This window comes from Bombina bombina, chromosome 4 (genome assembly GCF_027579735.1).
Source record: "Bombina bombina isolate aBomBom1 chromosome 4, aBomBom1.pri, whole genome shotgun sequence".
NCBI classification, from domain to species: Eukaryota; Metazoa; Chordata; class Amphibia; order Anura; family Bombinatoridae; genus Bombina; species Bombina bombina.
In genome coordinates this window covers 103,313,329-103,332,509 of record NC_069502.1, presented here as the reverse complement: position 1 = coordinate 103,332,509, position 19,181 = coordinate 103,313,329, and the positions used below count along the sequence as shown (strand labels likewise).

Here is a 19,181-nt window from a genome sequence, read left to right as displayed (position 1 = left end):
GGCTCTATGAATGATCACTGTGTATATAGACAATGGCGAAATATATGTACTAAACAAACAAAATTGGCTAAGGCGCAATATTTCTGTGAAAATCTGCACAATAATATATCTAACCCTAGAAAGTTTTGGAAACTCATAAATAACTTACAAAATCCACCAATCCACTCCCAACCCTCCACTTTTTAATGTGGATAACCAAAACCTGCAACTCCCCTTAGAAGTAGCAAATGCCTTTAATAATTATTTTGTTGGATGCTCCACCACCCTGATTTACAAACTAATAAATGGCACGCATCCTGAAGCTACAAATGTGGATCAGGCCCCACTAAAACAGCAAAGACCCAATATAGAAAAGTTCAATTTTAGACCTGTACCCTTCAATGTCATTAAGAAACACCATAATAATCTAAAAATGAAAAACCAGTCAGGACCTGATCAAATCCCAGCAATGCTGTTGAAGCTCAGTGCGCCGGCAATTGCTAAGCCTGTCACAACCCTAATTAACGAATCCTTGGTGTCTGGATACATACCCAAACTCTGGAAAACTGCAAGAGTAGTGCCTATTCGTAAAAGTGGGGAGTTAACCTTGGTTTCTAACTATCGTCATATATCATTGCTCCCTGTATTGTCAAAAATCTTAGAAAAATGCGTCCATACGCAATTATGCGAGTATTATCAACTTTCTAACTATCTGACCCCTGATCAATCAGGTTTTAGACCGAATCACTCCACTACAGCTGCCCTCCTAAAAGTTTGCAACGACATCCAAACTGGCATGGAACAAGGAGACCTAACTGGAGCTATTCTCCTTGATTTTGCAAAGGCTTTTGACACAGTGGACCATGACATACTACTTCTCAAACTAAAAAACACTGGTATTGCTGATCGCCCATTAACCTGGTTTAAATCATATGTATCGGAACAATCACAATATGTCTCTGTCTCTAACAGTGACTCCCTCCCTCTCCCAGTCACGTGTGGTGTTCCCCAAGGTTCCATTCTCGGCCCCCTACTATTCACAGTATTTATAAATGATTTGCCTATTGTCTGCAAATCCTCAACTGTACACATGTACGCAGACAACACGGTAATCTATGCAAACAAATCTGATCTGCCGCAGCTTGAAGCAGTGCTCCAAGACCAGTTCACAGAGGTAGAAAAGTGGATCTCGAAAAACAAACTCTTCCTGATCTTTGGAACGGGACCTAAAATACAAAAATTACAAAATTCCCATCTTTGCATCAAAACAAAATCCAATTGCACGCTGACCGCAGTTCACTATTTTAAATACTTAGGTATGTTGTTAGACCCCAATCTATCTTTTGGACTCCACATAGAAAAACTTGCCTCTAAACTTTATCCAAAACTAGGTGCCCTGTACAGAAACAAATCTTGCCTCAGCCCTACAGTAAAGGAAAAGATTGTACAGCAATTGCTGATGCCTATCTTGGATTATGGAGACATAGTATATGCACCTGCTCCGCAAACTCACCTTAATAAACTAAATACGTTATATAACTCGTTCTGCCGCTTTGTGCTACAATTTACCTACAGGACCCACCATTGTGACATGCTAAATGAACTAAACTGGCTGTCGCTGGAATCCAGACGCACCCTCCATCTTTCCTGCCTTATGTTTAAGATCCTCTCTGGGAAGCTCCCACCCTACCTGAGCAGAATGCTCTCCCCTGCTATTCCCACCTCCTATAACCTCTGATCCAATAACAGCACATTATTTAGCTTGCCTCAATACAAAAAGAAAGCAGCTCGATCCTCCTTTTCCTACAGAGCGCCACAATTATGGAATGACCTCCCTCACACTTTAAAAACTTCCCCAAGCCTAAAATCCTTTAAGAGATCCCTCTATACATATCTCAAAACAGAATGCTCCTGTCATGGTTGATTAAATATTTCATACCTGCTCTATGTTAAATGTTTGCATATATTGTGTATTATTATTGTTTTTGTATTTTATTGTACCCTATTGTATCAATGCAATGTTTTGTGATCCCAGGACATACTTGAAAACGAGAGAAATCTTAATGTATCCTTCCTGGTAAAATATTTTATAAATAAAATAATAAAATTATATATATATATATATATATATATATATATATATATATATATATATATATATATATATATACACATTCTTCAGATTAGTTAGAATATTTTATAGTATCTATAATTATTTTTAATACATATTATTTTAAGAACACACTTTAAGATAATTCTTCATGTGCGCTAACCTGACCGCCGTAGACCTAAAGCGTGAAACCTGAAGCACGTTATGCATATTTTACATTGATATGTTCTTCACATAGAAGATAAATGTAAGTTATATTATTAAATTTACCTACAGTATATATATATATATATATATATATATATATATATATATATATATATATATACATACACACACAATAAAAATAAAAATCTGTATGTGAATAACATTGGAAAAAATAATAACTCCTGTTGGGTAAACGCATGAGCAAATAAGTGTTTTTTCTTCTGCGCTCTTCATTGAAGTCTATAAGGAGAATAAGTTAACGCGGTTGGAATAGTGCTCATCGGGTTTCACTCACACACAATCTTTTTACTTTCAGCTTGTAATATGCATATGTGTGTTACACGACGTGCAAATAGATTACTTCTAGCAAAGTTTACGCTCGAGCGGGAGCACTAAATAGTCCACAATGTATACTCTAGCCTAATATGAAGTTGCTATTTTTTAGTCACATGATATTGTGCACTGACACTAAATAATAGAGTTGTGGTTTTGTGCAAATTGTTATAATGTAGTCATTATATGAAATCTGTTGTTAGATTTGGTTTTTGTAGATGTCAGAATAATGCAACTTGCATACGACCCAAGTCTAAATGTCTCACAGTTTTCTATTGCCACAAGCCACGCTTTATAACCAAAAACCTGACTTTTATTAATTGATTGTGATAGTGGAGAATAAGATTATCTAGCCTTTATAAACCATTAGTGTATTAGTATAATCTCTTTTGCCTAGATTACAAGTTTTGCGCTATAGTTTCTGAAAAGCCGCCTTGTGCATGCGATATAGTGGTGATAAACTCTATACCGCACAAAATCCAAGGGCTGCTTTGACATGCTTGTGCATGCTTTCCCCCATAGACATCAATGGGGAGAGAGTGTTAGAAAAAAAATAACTCCTGAAGCGGGGAATGAAAAGCTCCATAACGCAACCCCATTTATGTCTATGGAAAGTTACGTTTAAACCTAACACCCTGACATAAACCCCAAGTCTAAACACCCCTAATCTGCCGCCCCTGACATCGCTGACACCAAAATAACGTTATTAACCCCTAATCTGCCACTCCAGACATCGCTGCCACTATAATAAACCTATTAAACCCTAAACCACCAGCACGCCAAATCGCAAAAAACTAAATTAAACTATTAACCCATAAACCTAACAACCCACTAACTTTAAATTGAAATTACAATATGCCTATCTTAAAATAAATAAAATCTTACCTGTGAAATTAAAAAAAAACTAAATTTAAATTATCAATTAACCTAACATAACTAATATACTAAACTATTATACTAAAATTTAAATAACTACCAATTAAATAAATTAAATTACACATTAAAAAAAACTAACACTACTAAAAAAAATTAAGTCTAAAATTACCAAAAAGAAAAAATACTAAATTACAAAAATAACAAACACTAAATTACGAAAAATAACAAATGAAATTATCCAAAATAAAAACAATTACACCTAATCTAATAGCCCTATAAATATAAAAAAGAAACCCCAAAATAAAAAACCCTATCCTACAATAAACTACCAATAGAGAAAGAAAGAAATCAGCTCTTTTACCTGTAAAAAAATACAAAGACCCCCCAACAGAAAAACACACCACCCAACCAACCCCCCCAAAATAAAAAAACTAACTCTAACAAAAACCTAAGCTACCCATTGCCCAGAAAAGGGCATTTGTATGGATATTTCCCTTAAAAGGCCATTCAGCTCTTTTAAAAAAGCCCAAACCATAATCTAAAAAAAAAAAACACCCAAAAAAAGTTTAAAAAAAACTAACACTAACCCCTGATGATCCACTTACAATTTCTGAAGTCCGGACATCGAGGCAGCACAATGTCTTCATCTAGGCGGCGAGGTCTTCATCCATCCAGGCAGCGTATTCTATATTCATCCAGGCGGCATCTTCTATCTTCATCATGGCGGCGTCTTCTATCTTCATCCCGGGGGCGCAGAGCAGGTCCATCCTTGAAGACATCAGACGCGGAGCATCCTCTTCATACGGTCACCGCTGTACACTGCATATTCAATGCAAGGGAGCCTTTTCATAATGGTGTCCCTTGCATTCCTATTGGCTGATTTGATTTTTGAAATTGAAATCAGCCAATAGGATAAGAGCTACTGAAATCCTATTGGCTGTTCAAATGAACCAATAGGATGTGAGCTACTGAAATTATATTGGCTGATTTGAATAGCCAATAGAATTTTAGTAGCTCTCATCCTATTGGCTGATTTTTTTATTTGCATTTTTTTACAGGTAAAAGAGCTGATTTCCTTAGGCCAATGCCCTACAAAAGGCCCTTTTAAGGGCTATTGGTAGTTTATTGTAGGCTAGGGTTTTTATTTGTTTTTTGGGGTTATTTATTTTGATAGGGCTATTAGATTAGGTGTAATTGTTTTTTTATTTTGGATATTTTTGTTTATTTTTCTTAATTTTGTGTTTGTTATTTTTTGTAATTTAGTATGTTTTATTTTTTGCAATTTTAGACTTACATTTTTTTAGTAGTGTTAGTTTTTTAGGGGGTTGTTAGGTTTAGGCGTTAATAGTTTAATTTAGTTTTTTTGTGGTGTGGGGGGCTGGCGGTTTAGGGGTTAATAGGTTTATTTAGTGGCAGTGATGTGGGAGGCCAGAGGTTCAGGGGTTAATAACTTTACTTAGTAGTGACGATGTCGGGGAGCGGCGGAATCAGGGTTAATAGCTTTATTATAGTGTCTGCAATGTTGTGGTGCGGGGGAATAGGGGTTAATAACTATAATATAGTGGTGGCGATGTCGGGAGGGGCAGATTAGGGGTTAATACGTTTTAAATAGTGTTTGAGATGCGGGAGGGTGGCGGTATAGGGGTTAATAGGTAGTTTATGGGTGTTAGTGAACTTTGTAACACTTTGAGTTGAGTTTTGTGAAACATTTCTGTGGCGCAAAACTCATATATTTTGCTCTCAGAAGGCGGAATGATCATGTCGGTATAGGCTGGAATTTAAGCATTTTAGACTCACCGCACTATGGAAAAATGTTTGAGTGCGGGATTGACTTTGCGTTACAGGCTAAAATGCTTGCGGTACAGCTATACCGACAAGACTCGCAATGGCTGCATTACTGTTTTTACGCTGAAATGGCCATTTTTTTCAGCATTAAAACCGTAAAGCAAAACTCGTAATCTAGGTGTTTGCTATTTGTTTAAACTGAACATTATCAGTATCCTTCTTCACTTATGCAAATTTATGGTCAGCTTTTATCTGTACATCATTCAATAACTTGTTTACATTTTATTTATATTTATTTTTTTGGAGAATCACCTCTTGCTGTTTGACAAGGAAGGCATCAATAAAACTTCTTTGGTCATCTCTGTCTAATTCTTTAAGATGTGCTGCAAATGTTTCCCGCAGAAAAACATGCAACTCAGCAAAATTTTGTTTGACTTTCTTGTGATTACCAGGAAGGTAACGTAATATTGGAAACATGTTGTATAGCTGTAAAAATAAAATGTAAACATACATTATTGGTTTTGCTTAACAAATCAGTTAATTTAGTGGTAATGAATACATTGTGTGACTTCTCAGAGTGTAATTTCAGCACTACCGACCATACAAGTCTATATGTTAAACCCATGTAAATTGACATTCAACACTTTGATATTGAAATAATAAAATGTGTTATTATGTGTAGTATACAAACTTTAGCGTATTCTCGTCTAATTCTGAAAACATGGAAACTAAAACATTTCACTTATTTTTTTCAATATTTTAACAACATAATTTTAAAAAATGCATCTGCATATTATTCTCAGTCTCATATTTGCTTTGACTACATTATTCTATCTAGCAATTATTTATTTATCATGAGATTGCGCTATTTATAAATGCCCCACTCTGTGGCCCTATCTGCTTTGGGTAGAGGTGGTGCCAATTGTTAGTGGTGTGGGAGGGTTAGGAGGGAGGGCGGGTGGGGGACCATTGCTGGAGAGGGCGGGAGGGGGGCGCGAGAGGATGGGACCGCTAAGCTACGGAATAAAAAAACTCTGACATCGGCAGGGAGGGGGAGGAGGGAGAAGTAGGTAGAGGGGGATCCTATGGTGGAGGGGGATTATAGGGTTTGGATATGATCTCCAAGAGGGTGGGGGTAAATGAGGGAGGGTGTAGGGAGAGGTCACCTACACTACAGAAAAAAATGTTTTTTTTAGTTTTTTTTTTTATAAATTTTCGTTTTAAAAATATAGCAAACTGGATACTGGTGCCAGTACTTAAGATAGCAGAAATCTCTTAGAGGGGGAGGGTTAGAGAGCATTTTGGTAGCGATCAGGGAGTTGGGAAGGTAATGAGGTAATCCTACACTGAAAAAAATAAAAAAATTGTGGTGCAGGGGAGGGAAGAGAGCTGTTTGAGAAATATCAGCTAGGGATCAGGGGATGGGAGGTGCCAGGTGGTAGGGTAATCTCTACACTAAAGCTAATATTAACCTTACAAGCTACCTGATTAACCCCTTCACTGCTGGGAATAATAAAAGCGTGGTGCACATCTGCAATTAGAGGCTTTCTAATTACCAAAAAGCAATGGCAAAGCCATATAAATCTGCTTTTTTCTGAACAAAGGGGATCCCAGAGAAGCATTTATAACCATATGTGCCATGATTGCCCAAGTTGTTTGTAAATAATTTCAGTGAGAGACCTAAAGTTTTCGAAAAAGTTAACTTTTTTATCGCATTTGGCGAAATGGTAAAATGGTGGCATGAAATATACCAATATGGGCTTAGATCAATACTTTGGGTTTTCTACTAAAAAAATATAGTTTTGATAAGTAGATATAAAAAAAGGCTCTATTTCTGTTTAAATTTAGTGATGGCAAAAATGCTAAAAATGCTCTGTTTTTTTGGGGAAGTCTTGGGGGCAGATTTATCAATGTGCAGCATACGCTATGAGCATTTTTTATTGCAGAAGCATTTATCGTGAAATGCTTGTGCAATGCACATTCATGACTAATCGGCCGCTAGCATGGAGGATCAATCATCCCAATCATATCAGTCCGGGATGATTGCTGTGGACGAGTTAAGGAGCAGCGGTTTTATGACCGCTGCTTCTTAACTCCTGATTCCGGTGAGCCTGAAGGTTCACGTGGAATAAGCAGCATTGACTGCTCAATAAATCTGCCCCATAGTCTGAACTGCCCGGTTCTTAAAGGGTTAAAATGTATAAGGAATTTTGCATCTGGTATATGCAGGCAAAGCCATTTTATTTCCTACTATGAAAGCTCGCAAGTTGATGGTTAAATCTCATGAGACCACATTAAAACAAAATGTGATTTCAGCATTGATGATGCTGATTGGCTGATTTTTTTTTTTTTTAAACAGACTCCAAAATTGTAGCTGAATGGTAACACAGTGCATGTACCCTTGTGAATTGATGTTAGATTTAAAGGTATACATTTTAAAACTTTTACATTCCCACAATTGCATCAAGGACATTATCTAGAGCACCATGATCTTTTAATGTAATGGATCACATTTTTTATTTTTATTTTTTTCCCCATCTAGAGTGTTGTGGAGAATGTTTGATCTGCATAAATAAAGAATAATTCAAATACAATCCATTTACCAACACTGAAGGACTGCCCATAAGTCTCATATTTTCATTTACAAGACTCATTATTCTAAGCAATGTGGGATGTTTGTAATCAAAGCGATGTCCAAGCACAATAGATGCAATCATATTTCCTATTGCAACACTAGTGTGTGTTGTTAAGTCAATTGGATCACCTGCCAAGGAACACAAAAATGTACAATGTCATGATTTACTTTTTTTTTACATTCTGGAAAAGCAGGAATGTAAAGCTTAGAGCCAGCCCATTTTTGGTTAAGCATCCTGGGTAGCGCTTGCTGATTGGTGGCTACCTAGTTGCTGAAACAAAAATGTTCCGGCTCCTAAGCTTACATTCCTGCTTTTTAAATAAAGATACCAAAAGAACAAAGAAAAATTGAACAAACCAAAATTTTTCTTTCATGATTCAAATAGAGAATACAATTTTAAACAACTTTCCATTTTACTTCTATTATTTAATTTGCTTCTTTCTCTTGTTATCCTTTGCTGAAAGGTTTATCTAGGCAAGTTCAGAAGCAGCAGAGAACCTAGGTTCTAGCTCTTGATTGGTGGCTGCATATATATATATATATAGATTGTGATTGGCTCACCCATGAGTTCAGTTTAAAACCATTAGAGCATTGCTGCACATTCAACAAATGATACCAATTAAATTAGAAAGTTGTTTAAAATTGTATTCTCTATTTGAATCATGAAAGAAAACATTTTGGGTTTCATGTCCCTTTAAGTTTCATATCCTTTTAAGCAAGTTTGAAAAAACTATTTTTTTTACTGTTTTCATCAAATTACTAATTGAGGTGGGAACGAAGGAATGAATAAATTAATGTTGAAAGGGATGAAATGTGTTCAACGCAACAATCATATTCATTCTTATGACACATTCTCTATTAACCATTAACAGTGCTGCAATTTAGGTCAGCTGACGGGATTGTCACCAGATTGCAAGATTACAAGTTGCACAGCAAATCAGTTGCGAAAACCTGTGCACGTTATGGCTTTTACGCATTTTAGATTGCAGCCAAATCCTGCACGCAGTCACGTATTCCCCAAAAAAGTCAAAGGAGAAGACAAATAGAAGAGAATATATACCCTAATCTGTTGCACAAAGCCCATGACGTATTCTCCTCTAAGAGTATACATAAAAATGCAAATATTTCATGTTGCGAAAATGTTTTTGTAACGAAATATGTTCTATTTAATTATAAATAACTATTTCTCTATATATGTGATGATTGTTATATTGATATATCGATTTATAGCGAGATATGTATATGAATATATATATATATATATATATATATATATATGTCTAGATATCTCAAGATCTTTATGAGAATATCTCTTTTAAAATCCCTCTGAGATATTGTTTAATGTGCATAAGATTGTAATGTAAAATATTTTCCTTCTCTCCCTAGTTAAACATATCTCTATACATATAAATTAATGCTTCTTTATGTATATGTATGTATGTTAATGGAAAATCCCTGCATCAGATTGTTTTTCTAACACCCGAGATCTCATATCTTTGAGCCTTTATAACTTTTCTGTGCAATATTTTTTATGAATACATTTTATTAGATAGTGTTAATTAGGGATGGGCGAATGTTTCTAAAAATTAAAAATTTAAAATGAATTTTGATACATTTGTTCGTTCGAATCGAAATTCGAATGTTTATATAACATTCTAAGATTCTATTTTCGAATTTTCGTTTTCAAATTTTTCAATAAAATTCCAAAATATTTGTTCGAATAATAGAATGTTTAGCTATCTATTCATTCACATTTGAATTTAAAATAGTATTTCTAGTCTAATACTGTGTTTTTTAAATATAATATTCAAATTCGAATGTGATATTCGATTTGAATGTGACATTCAAATTCAAAATAGTATTTCTATTCTAATACTGTGTTTTATAAATGTAATATTCAAATTCGAATGTGATATTCGATTCGAATGTGACATTAGAATTCAAAATAGTGTTTCTAGTCTACAATTGTGTTTTATAAATGTAATATTCGAATTCGAAAGTGACATTCAAATTCGAATGTGACATTCAAATTCGACTGTGACATTCGAATTCTAATGTGAAATTCGAAAACTGTAAATAACATTCGAAAATCGAATTTTTAAGAATATTCGTTCTTATCAACATTCTATTATGTAAATCGAATTTCTACAATAATATTCGTTCTAACATTCAAATTTGAATATAAACACATTCGCCCATCCCTAGTGTTAATATGAGTGTAACTGTAGTTTGCAATGTATTTTTGAAGTGTTTTGTGAAACTTTTTGTTGCACAAACCACTTAACTAAAGCTCTCCAAGTGCGGAAAGGATTGTTGTATAAAAGCCGAATGCACACGTGTGCAATTGCAATTTTTCAAGACTTGTAATATCAGGGCAATTAACATTGCTTGCGAAACGACCATATTGCAAGCAGGAAAGACATAACGCGTGACTTGTAATCTTGCCCTATGTGAGTTGTTTCCTTCGCATTACAGTGTTACATACATATTTATATCAACATGGAATTATAAGCGGTTTATTTATATATTTTCCTCTTCCCATAATGGTTGAAATAATATTCATTAAAAAGGAATTAATGTGTTAATATTCATACTAACTTAATGCCTATGCTAACACAATTTGGTCATGTTTTTTTTTTTCCAGAATGAAAAAAAATTAAATAAAAAAAATAGCTTTTTTTTCCAAAAACTCCTGCATACGCCAAGTAGGTATTGAACCGGCTTTAGTATAAAAGTTTATTTTTGTAGGTTATGTAGTATGTAATATATAATGTTAGATATGTATAGCAAAGCAAGCAAAATAAAGTCTTTAAAGGGACATGAAACCCAATTTTTTAATATCCTTTGTTGAAGAAACAATAATGCACATGGTACATGAGTCATATATGTGCAGCCACCAATTTACACGTTGCTCTTCATCTGCTGAACCTCTCTGCCAATCACTTTACTGGCTTCCTTTTGCCTCCAGGCTTAAACACAAAATTCTCACTCTGACATACAAAGCCCTCAACTGAACTGCTCCCCTCTACATCTCAGACCTTGAGGCCTATTTATTAAAGGTCTGTCGGACCTGATCCGACAGTGCAGATCAGGTCCGACAGACCTCGCTGAATGCGGAGAACAATACACTCTCCGTATTCAGCATTGCACCAGCAGCTCTTGTGAGCTGCTGGTGCAATGCCGCCCCCTGCATATTCACGGCCAATCGGCCGCCAGCAGGAGGGAGTCAATCAACCCGATCATACTAGATCGGGTTGAATTGTGGCAATTTCTGTCCACCTGCTCAGAGCAGGCAGACAGGGTTTTGGAGCAGCGGTCTTTAGACTGCTACTTCATAACTGCTGTCTCTGACGAGCCTGCAGGCTCACCAGAAACACAGGTATCAAGCTCCATTCAGAGCTTGATAAATTGGCGTCCTTGTCTCCAGATACTCTCCCTCCCGACCCCTTCGCTCTGCTCATGATCTACTCTCCTCCTCTCTTTTTACCTCCTCACATTCTTATTTACAAGACTTCTCCAGACTGGCTGCATCTTGTGGAACTCTCTGCCTTGCTCCACAAGGCTCTCCCCTAGTTTTGAAAGCTTCAAGCGCTCCCTAAAGACTCTTCTGTTCAGGGATGCATACAACCTACAATAGCCTTTACTAACTACATTGCTATCCCCTTGAACTCCTTAGCATGTAAGCCTAGGAGCCAAGCTGTTTGTAGATTACCTTCATAAGAGCTGACTACAACAGTGCAACTCTCAACAGGGCCCTCTAACCATTTGATCCCTTATAAATGTTACCTTGTATACCGCCTATGTTGATAGCACTGCGGAATCTGTTGGTGCTCTACAAATACCTGATAATAATAATAATAATAACCAATCAGAAGCTCCTGAGCCTACTTAGGTACATTTTCAACAAAGGATACCAAGAGTAAAAAACAAATTAGATTTATAAGTAAATTGGAAGGTTATTTAAAATTGTATGGTCTATCTGAATCATGAAAGAAGAAAATTGGGCTTCATGTCTCTTTAACAACAACAAATAGGACATTCAGTACATTCTGCTAAAAGCTATATACCCATATACCTTTTAGTGATTCAAGTTGTCTTATCAGAAATCCACATTCTTCTATTATTTTATCCTCTATGGTTTTCTTGCCCATTCCAAAATCCCGTAACGTTGAAAGGGTAAACCTTCTCATAGTTTTCCAGTTGTCAGCATGTGAAAAAGGAACACCTGGTAAAAACCATTACACAGTAATAAAAATAAAAATACCTTTTAATAGTACTTATTGCAAGGGACACTGAACCCATATTTTTTCTTTCATGATTCAGATAGAGCATGCAATTTTAAGCAACTTTCTAATTTACTCCTATTATCAAATTTTCTTCATTCTCTTAGTATGTTTATTTGAAATGCAAGAATGTAAGTTTAGATGCCGGCCCATTTTTGGTGAACAACCTGTGTTGTCCATGCTGATTGGTGGATAAATTTATCCACCAATAAAAAAAAAGCTGTCCATAGTACTAAACCAAAAAAAGCATAGATGCCTTCTTTTTCAAATAAAGATAGCAAGAGAACGAATAAAATGTGATAATAGGAGTAAATTAGAAAGTTGCTTAAAATCGCATGCTCTATCTGAATCACAAAAGAAAAAATTTGGGTTCAGTGTCCCTTTAAGTGAGATCTATCCCTAAGAATAGTGCGCTATAAAGCTAACTACACAATTATTATAAACCAGTATTGATAAATAATTAGTGGTGTATCCTCATCAATAATATTTAGCCCTATATGGAAAGTTAAAAAAAAAATATTACTAAAAAAATACACTAAATATATTCAGAAACAATCCAAAATAAACACAATACAATCCAGTAAAATACAAACAATATATTTGTGTATATTGAGGTGCACCGTCTATATTTAAAAAAGCAAATGTCTATACAAATTACTGAGTTGGCATCAGATATTATTGCACATATATTCTTGCACATATATTATTGCACAGTATTCCACTTTCTTATAATTACTCAGTCTTATGGAGGTATTATTAATGTATCCTCAATGACTTTTGATAGTCTCCAAATATTGTAGCTAATGTCTCATAAGAGGATCCTACTCACCGGAATCTGAAAGCTTGCTGTGTCTTAGACTTTCTCTGATCTTACCCTCTCTGCATTGTGACCACATCTGGTTTGGTGTTCACTCTGCTGACTCAGGCAATCGGGGGGTCAGATTACCGGCATCTGCAGTGAGATCCTGTGTTAAAAGTTTCCAAACTTTTCGGAAATAGATGCTTGCTAACTTGTAATAAAACTTTCAGTGCTCAGAGCGCACATGAAGTTGCAAACTTGGTATTGCAGAGTTCTTAGTGCAAGAATAATTATGGAATCCTTTGCGTGTAGCAGTGGTATACGCAAATTATCCTTCTTAATAGGTAGTTTCTGGTCAGCACAACACAGGATTGCTCATCAACGCGTTTCAGCAAATAGCTTTTTTCAAGATGAGCCGGTGAATGCACTTCCTCCTCTTTTATACTACTCATTTAAAGGGGCAGAAGTCTTATCCCTATTTGTATTAAAGGGGCAGTCTGATTTGATTATATACAACAGTTGAGATATATATATATATATATGTAATACACTGGTTTCACCCAGCTAATGTCAATAAATTATCTCATATAACATTCATATACACAAAGATTAAAATCTTTAGATATATATACTGTATATATATATATATATATATATATATATATATATATATATATATATATATATGTATATATATGATTAAAAATGTTCCAATCAGTCAATAGAATGCAAGCTAAATCCTATTGGCTGATTGCATCAGCCAATAGGATTTTTTCACCTTTAATTCGGATTGGCTGATAGAATTCTATCAGCCAATTGGAATTCAAGGGACGACATCTTGGATGATGTCATTTAAAGGAGAATTAATTCTTGAAAATCCATTGAAAGAAGAGGATGCACCGCGTCGGATGTCTTGAAGATGGAGTGTCGTTGAGGATGGGTGTCTGGTCTTCAAAAACTAAGTGGATCTTCGGGGGTTAGTGTTAGGTTTTTTTAAGGGTTTATTGGGTGGGTTTTATTTTTAGATAAGGGTTTGGGCAAAGAAATAGAGCTAAATGCCCTTTTAAGGGCAATGCCCATCCAAATGCCGTTTTCAGGGCAATTGGGAGCTTAGTTTTTTTTAGATAGGATTTTATTTGGGGGGGGTTGGTTGTGTGGTTGGTGGGTTTTACTGTTGGAGGGTTGTTTGTATTTGTTTTTTACAGGTAAAAGAGCTGATTTTAAGGGCTATTGGCAGTTTAGTTTAGGCTAGGGTTTTTTTATTTTGGGGGGGCTTTTTTATTTTGATAGGGCTATTAGATTAGGTGGAATTAGTTTAAATATTTGATCATTTCTTTTTTTATTTTGTGTAATTTAGTGTTTGTTTTTTGTAATTTAGTTAATTGTATATAATTAATGTAATATATTTAATTGTAGTGGTGTTAGTGTAAGACAGGTTAGGTTTTATTTTTTTAACTAGGTAGCTAGTAAATAGTTAATAACTATTTACTAACTAGTCTACCTAGTTAAAATAAATACAAACTTGCCTGTGAAATAAAAATAAAATCTAACCTAGTTACAATGTAACTGTTAGTTATATTGTAACTAGCTATGGTTTATTTTACAGTATTTAGTTTTAAATAGGAATTAGTTAGGTAATGATAGTAATTTTTATTTAGATTTATTTTAATTATATTAAAGTTAGTGGGTGTTAGGGTTAAGGTTAGACTTAGGGTTAGGTTTAGGGGTTAATAACTTTAGTATAGTGGCGGCGACATTTGGGGCGGCAGATTAGGGGTTAATAAGTGTAGGTAGGTAGCGACAACATTGGGATGGCAGATTAGGCGTTAATAAGTGTAATGTAGGTGGTGGCAATGTCGGGGGCGGTAGATTAGGGGTTAATAAGTGTAATGCAGGTGTCGGCGATGTCGGGGCGGCAGATTAGGGGTGTTTAGACTCTGGGTTTATGTTAGGGTGTTAGGTGTAAAGAAAAATGTTGTTTCTCCATAGCAATCAATGGGGCTGCGTTACAGAGCTTTACGCTCCTTTATTGCAGGTGTTTGGATTTTTTTTTAGCCGGCTCTCCCCATTGATGTCTATGGGGAAATTGTGCACGAGCACGTAAAACCAGCTCAAAGCAGCGCTGGTATTTGAGTGTGGTATGGAGCTCAATTTTGCTCAACGTTGCAATATTGTCTGCTAACGCCGGGTTTTTCCAAACCTGTAATAGCAGCGTTATAGGGAGGTGATCGGTGGAATTAACTTGCAAGTTAGTACTGAGCCGCTCATAACGCAAAACTCGTAATCTAGCCGTAAGTTATTTAAAGGTTTCCATTTCAATCAATTGTATTCCCCTATTTGATTTGGTTTCAAAATTAAACACCACTCCCTATGTCTTATATGGGGACAGTTTGACAAATCTCTTTTTGCGTTACTATATAGGAAGTAGGTAGGGAGCATAGAGATACATAGCTTGGAATTATGGAATATTGCAAGTGAGCTGCAGTGATATCAAGTCCGCCATTTTAACTCTAAGCTAAGTAATTCAATAACAAATGTTACATTTTTTATAAATGATAAAAAAACAAACACACAAAGAAGGATTTGCTAAGGAAATATAGGTTTGGAAGGGCTTAATATATGTCTACAAGTCTATGGATGTGTATTTCTAATATGTTCCTTCATAAGATAAATGTCAGGGACCACTATTACAATCAATGAGTCTGCCAGGGAAAAAAATTGAGTACATTTTAGATGTTTTTTGTCTTAATTTATTTTTGTGATTCAATACATTAGATGTGCGTCTGTGCAAATTAAATTGCCTGAAATACAAATATAACTGCAAAATGTATTTTTATTTCAGTTAAATTGGGCAAACAATCCAAAAACGATATGATTAAGACTTTACTCAGTCTATTTATAGGGGGTGTGGGTTCACAGTTTATTCAAAGAGAAATTTATAGTAACTTTGATAACATCCAAACATTGTAGTCATATGTGAACTTCTTGGGCTAGATTATGAGAAGAATGCAAGTTAACACTCCAGCTTCAGTTGTGCTAGAAATAAGATTGCTGCGCTCGTCGGGTTGCGCTCATATTATGAGTTGAAAGTAAACTGTTTTCACTCTAGTGGTAACCTTACAAGCACAAAAATCCAAAGTCACGTGTGCATTCACGTATTCCCCCATAGAAGTTAACAGAGAAAAAAAAGTGGAAAAAACTAAGACCCCACTGTCGCATAAACACGATCGCATATTCTCATTTGCGCTAACCTGATCATTGCTAACCTAATCATTGCACCAGCAGTTCTTGCGAATCGGCTGCTAGCAGTGGGTGTCAATCAACCCGATCGTTTTCATTTGGGTTGATTTCTGTCCGCCTCTTCAGAGAAGGCGGACAAGTTATGGAGCAGCAGTCTTAAGACCACTGCTTCATAACTTCTTGATAACTTCTGTTATCTTCAGGCTCGCCGGAAACAAGGGGCCTCAAGCTCCATACAGAGCTTGATAAATATGCCCCTTAGTGACCACAGCACTTTTCCATTTTCTGTCCGTTTGGGATCAAGGCTATTTTTGCATTTCTGCTGTGTTTGTGTTTAGCTGTAATTTTCCTCTTACTCATTTACTGTACCCACACATATTATATACCGGTTTTCTCACCATTAAATGGAATTTTTAAAGATACTATTATTTTCATCATATCTTATAATTTACTATAAAAATATATAAAATATGATGAAAAAATGAAAAAAAAACACACTTTTTCTAACTTTGACCCCAAAAATCTGTTACACATCTACAACCACCAAAAAACACCCATGCTAAATAGTTTCTAAATTTTGTCCTGAGTTTAGAAATATCCAATGTTTACATGGTCTTTGCTTTTTTGCAAGTTATAGGGCAATAAATACAAGTAGCACTTATTTCCAAAACACTTTTTTTCAAAACTAGCGCTAGTTACATTGGAACACTAATATCTGTCAGGAATCCCTGAATATCCCTTGACATGTATATATATATTTTTTTTAGTAGACATCCCAAAGTATTGATTTAGGCCCATTTTGTTATATTTCATGCCACCATTTCACCGCCAAATGCGATCAAATAAAAAAAAAGTTCACTTTTTCACAAACTTTTTCATAAACTTTAGGTTTCTTACTGAAATTATTTACAAACAGCTTGTGCAATTATGGCATAAATGGTTGTAAATGATTCTCTGGAATCCCCTTTTTTCAGAAATAGCAGACTTATATGGCTTTGGCGTTGCTTTTTGGTAATTAGAAGGCTGCTAAATGTCACTGCGTACCACACGTGTTTTATGCCCAGCAGTGAAGGGGTTACTTAGGGAGTATGTAGGGAGCTTGTAGAGTTAATTTTAGCTTAAGTGTAGTGTAGTAGACAACCCAAAGTATTGATCTAGGCCCATTTTGGTATATTTCATGCCACCATTTCACCGCCAAATGCGATCAAATTTAAAAAAAAAACTTACATTTTTTGAACAAATGACACAAAACTAACAAACAGTTAATTTGTGAGTATCTTTGTTAAGCTCAATAAATGACTGAATATTAAACAACCTTTCTTTTTAGACACAGCTGACAATGTCTCTGGAAGGACCCTACTACAAATAAGTCTGGCTGTTGGCACAACTAAATAATAGTTTCAAAGCCAGTCTTTAGTAGAGATTAGTAAGATCATTAATTTAGTTAGTATTTCATTGTAGCTGAACTTCGTAACAGTATCTGTATTTTGATATAAAGTCCAATATATGGTATTTAGGCAGAAATATACTTGCGGTTTGTAAATGCTTTTTAGAGCTTATCTGTTTGTGTAGCAGTGCTGAGTGATCCGTCCTCGGCATCTCCTAGGCCCAAGCCTGCCTGTTAATCTCAGAAGCAGAGAGAGACTGAGCGTGTCGGCTCAGGGTAACGTCACTCGTGACTGAGAACCACAGCTGACAGTGCAGCTCAGCAGGAAGAGGATTTTACAAGACGGATTAAGATATAAGTGAATCCGATGTTATTGAGCAGACATCAAATTGCTTGCAATTGTTAGAAGTGGCGTTTGATGATGGAATGAATATGCCTTTTGATTTGATTGTAGAAATCTTGGGTAGCAAAAGTTTAGCTGAATTTGTAAGAGAGACAGGCTGCACAAACAGTGTTCCCTAACAATGCTAATAATCAAGCAAGGGAACAGGAAAAAGGTGTTCCCTTTATTGGAACCTAAAGGAAGGTGGAGAACTCAATTTAAAGAGACAGTAGTCTATGACAGATCCCCCCGGTCAAGACCCCTCTCAGGGAGTTCAGGACCTGGTTTCAATGGGTGTTTGGCATGGAAGGCTGCGAGTAATCGAGTGGCATTCAAATCGCTCACTGGAACCCATGAATCTTCTGCATTACTATAGCCTTTCCAGTGAACAAGATATTCAAGAGTTCGACGTTGAATTCTGGAATCCAATATACGTCCTACTTCGTATACGATGTGGTCATCGACCAGTAGAGAAGAATTAGATGTATCAGATTAGATGTAGGTTGAATGTTTTCTCTTCATCCTCGGAGGAAGCTTCTAAGGATCTGGAGAGTGCGTCTGCTTTTGTGTTTTTTGTGCCTGGTCTGTAGTTCATGAAAAAATTAAATCGATCTAGAAAAAAGGCCCAACGTACCTGACGGGATGATAGAGTCTTGTTCTTTTTCAAATACTGAAGGTTTTTATGATCAGTGAAGATGTTGAATGGAATTGTTGTACCTCCTAGAAGGTGTCTCCAGTGTTCTAAGGTGGATTTTACAGCTAGCAATTCCTTGTCCCCCACGGAGTAGTTTTTCTCTGCTGCACTGAGTAAACGAGAGTAGTAAGCAATGGGGTGAAGTTCTGAAGAATCTTTGTCAGGCTTTGATAGAATAACACTTTTTCGATTGCTTAATTCAAAAGCTTGTAGAAAAGTCACTTAGTACCACTGAGGGTCACAGGAATCACTGGAAGCCACCAAGGGTCACAAGGGTCGACGCGTTTCGCTCTTATTCAGAGCTTTATCAAGATACTTGTGAGTCCTGAGTGTAGATATTTATAGCTGGTGCCAGACTTTGATTGGTTATTGCTTCAATAGATTAAAGGTGGAATTTTTTTGCTCGCATTCTGTTAAGGTGGAATATTTGAAAAACTCATACTTGTATCACAATGAATAGTTGAACTCCCT

General features: G+C 35.7%; 1 protein-coding gene across 1 annotated transcript in view; it reads right to left on the bottom strand.

Moving 5' to 3' along the window:
- LOC128655954 (cytochrome P450 2K4) overlaps window positions 1-19,181 on the bottom strand; it is a 74,870-nt gene that overhangs the window by 25,405 nt on the left and 30,284 nt on the right. The window contains exons 3-5 of the mRNA XM_053709564.1: window positions 12,001-12,150; window positions 7,894-8,054; window positions 5,603-5,776 (exon numbers count right to left, since the gene is read on the bottom strand). Of these exons, the coding sequence (XP_053565539.1) occupies window positions 5,603-5,776; window positions 7,894-8,054; window positions 12,001-12,150 (485 nt within the window). The remainder of the gene's footprint in view (window positions 1-5,602; window positions 5,777-7,893; window positions 8,055-12,000; window positions 12,151-19,181) is intronic.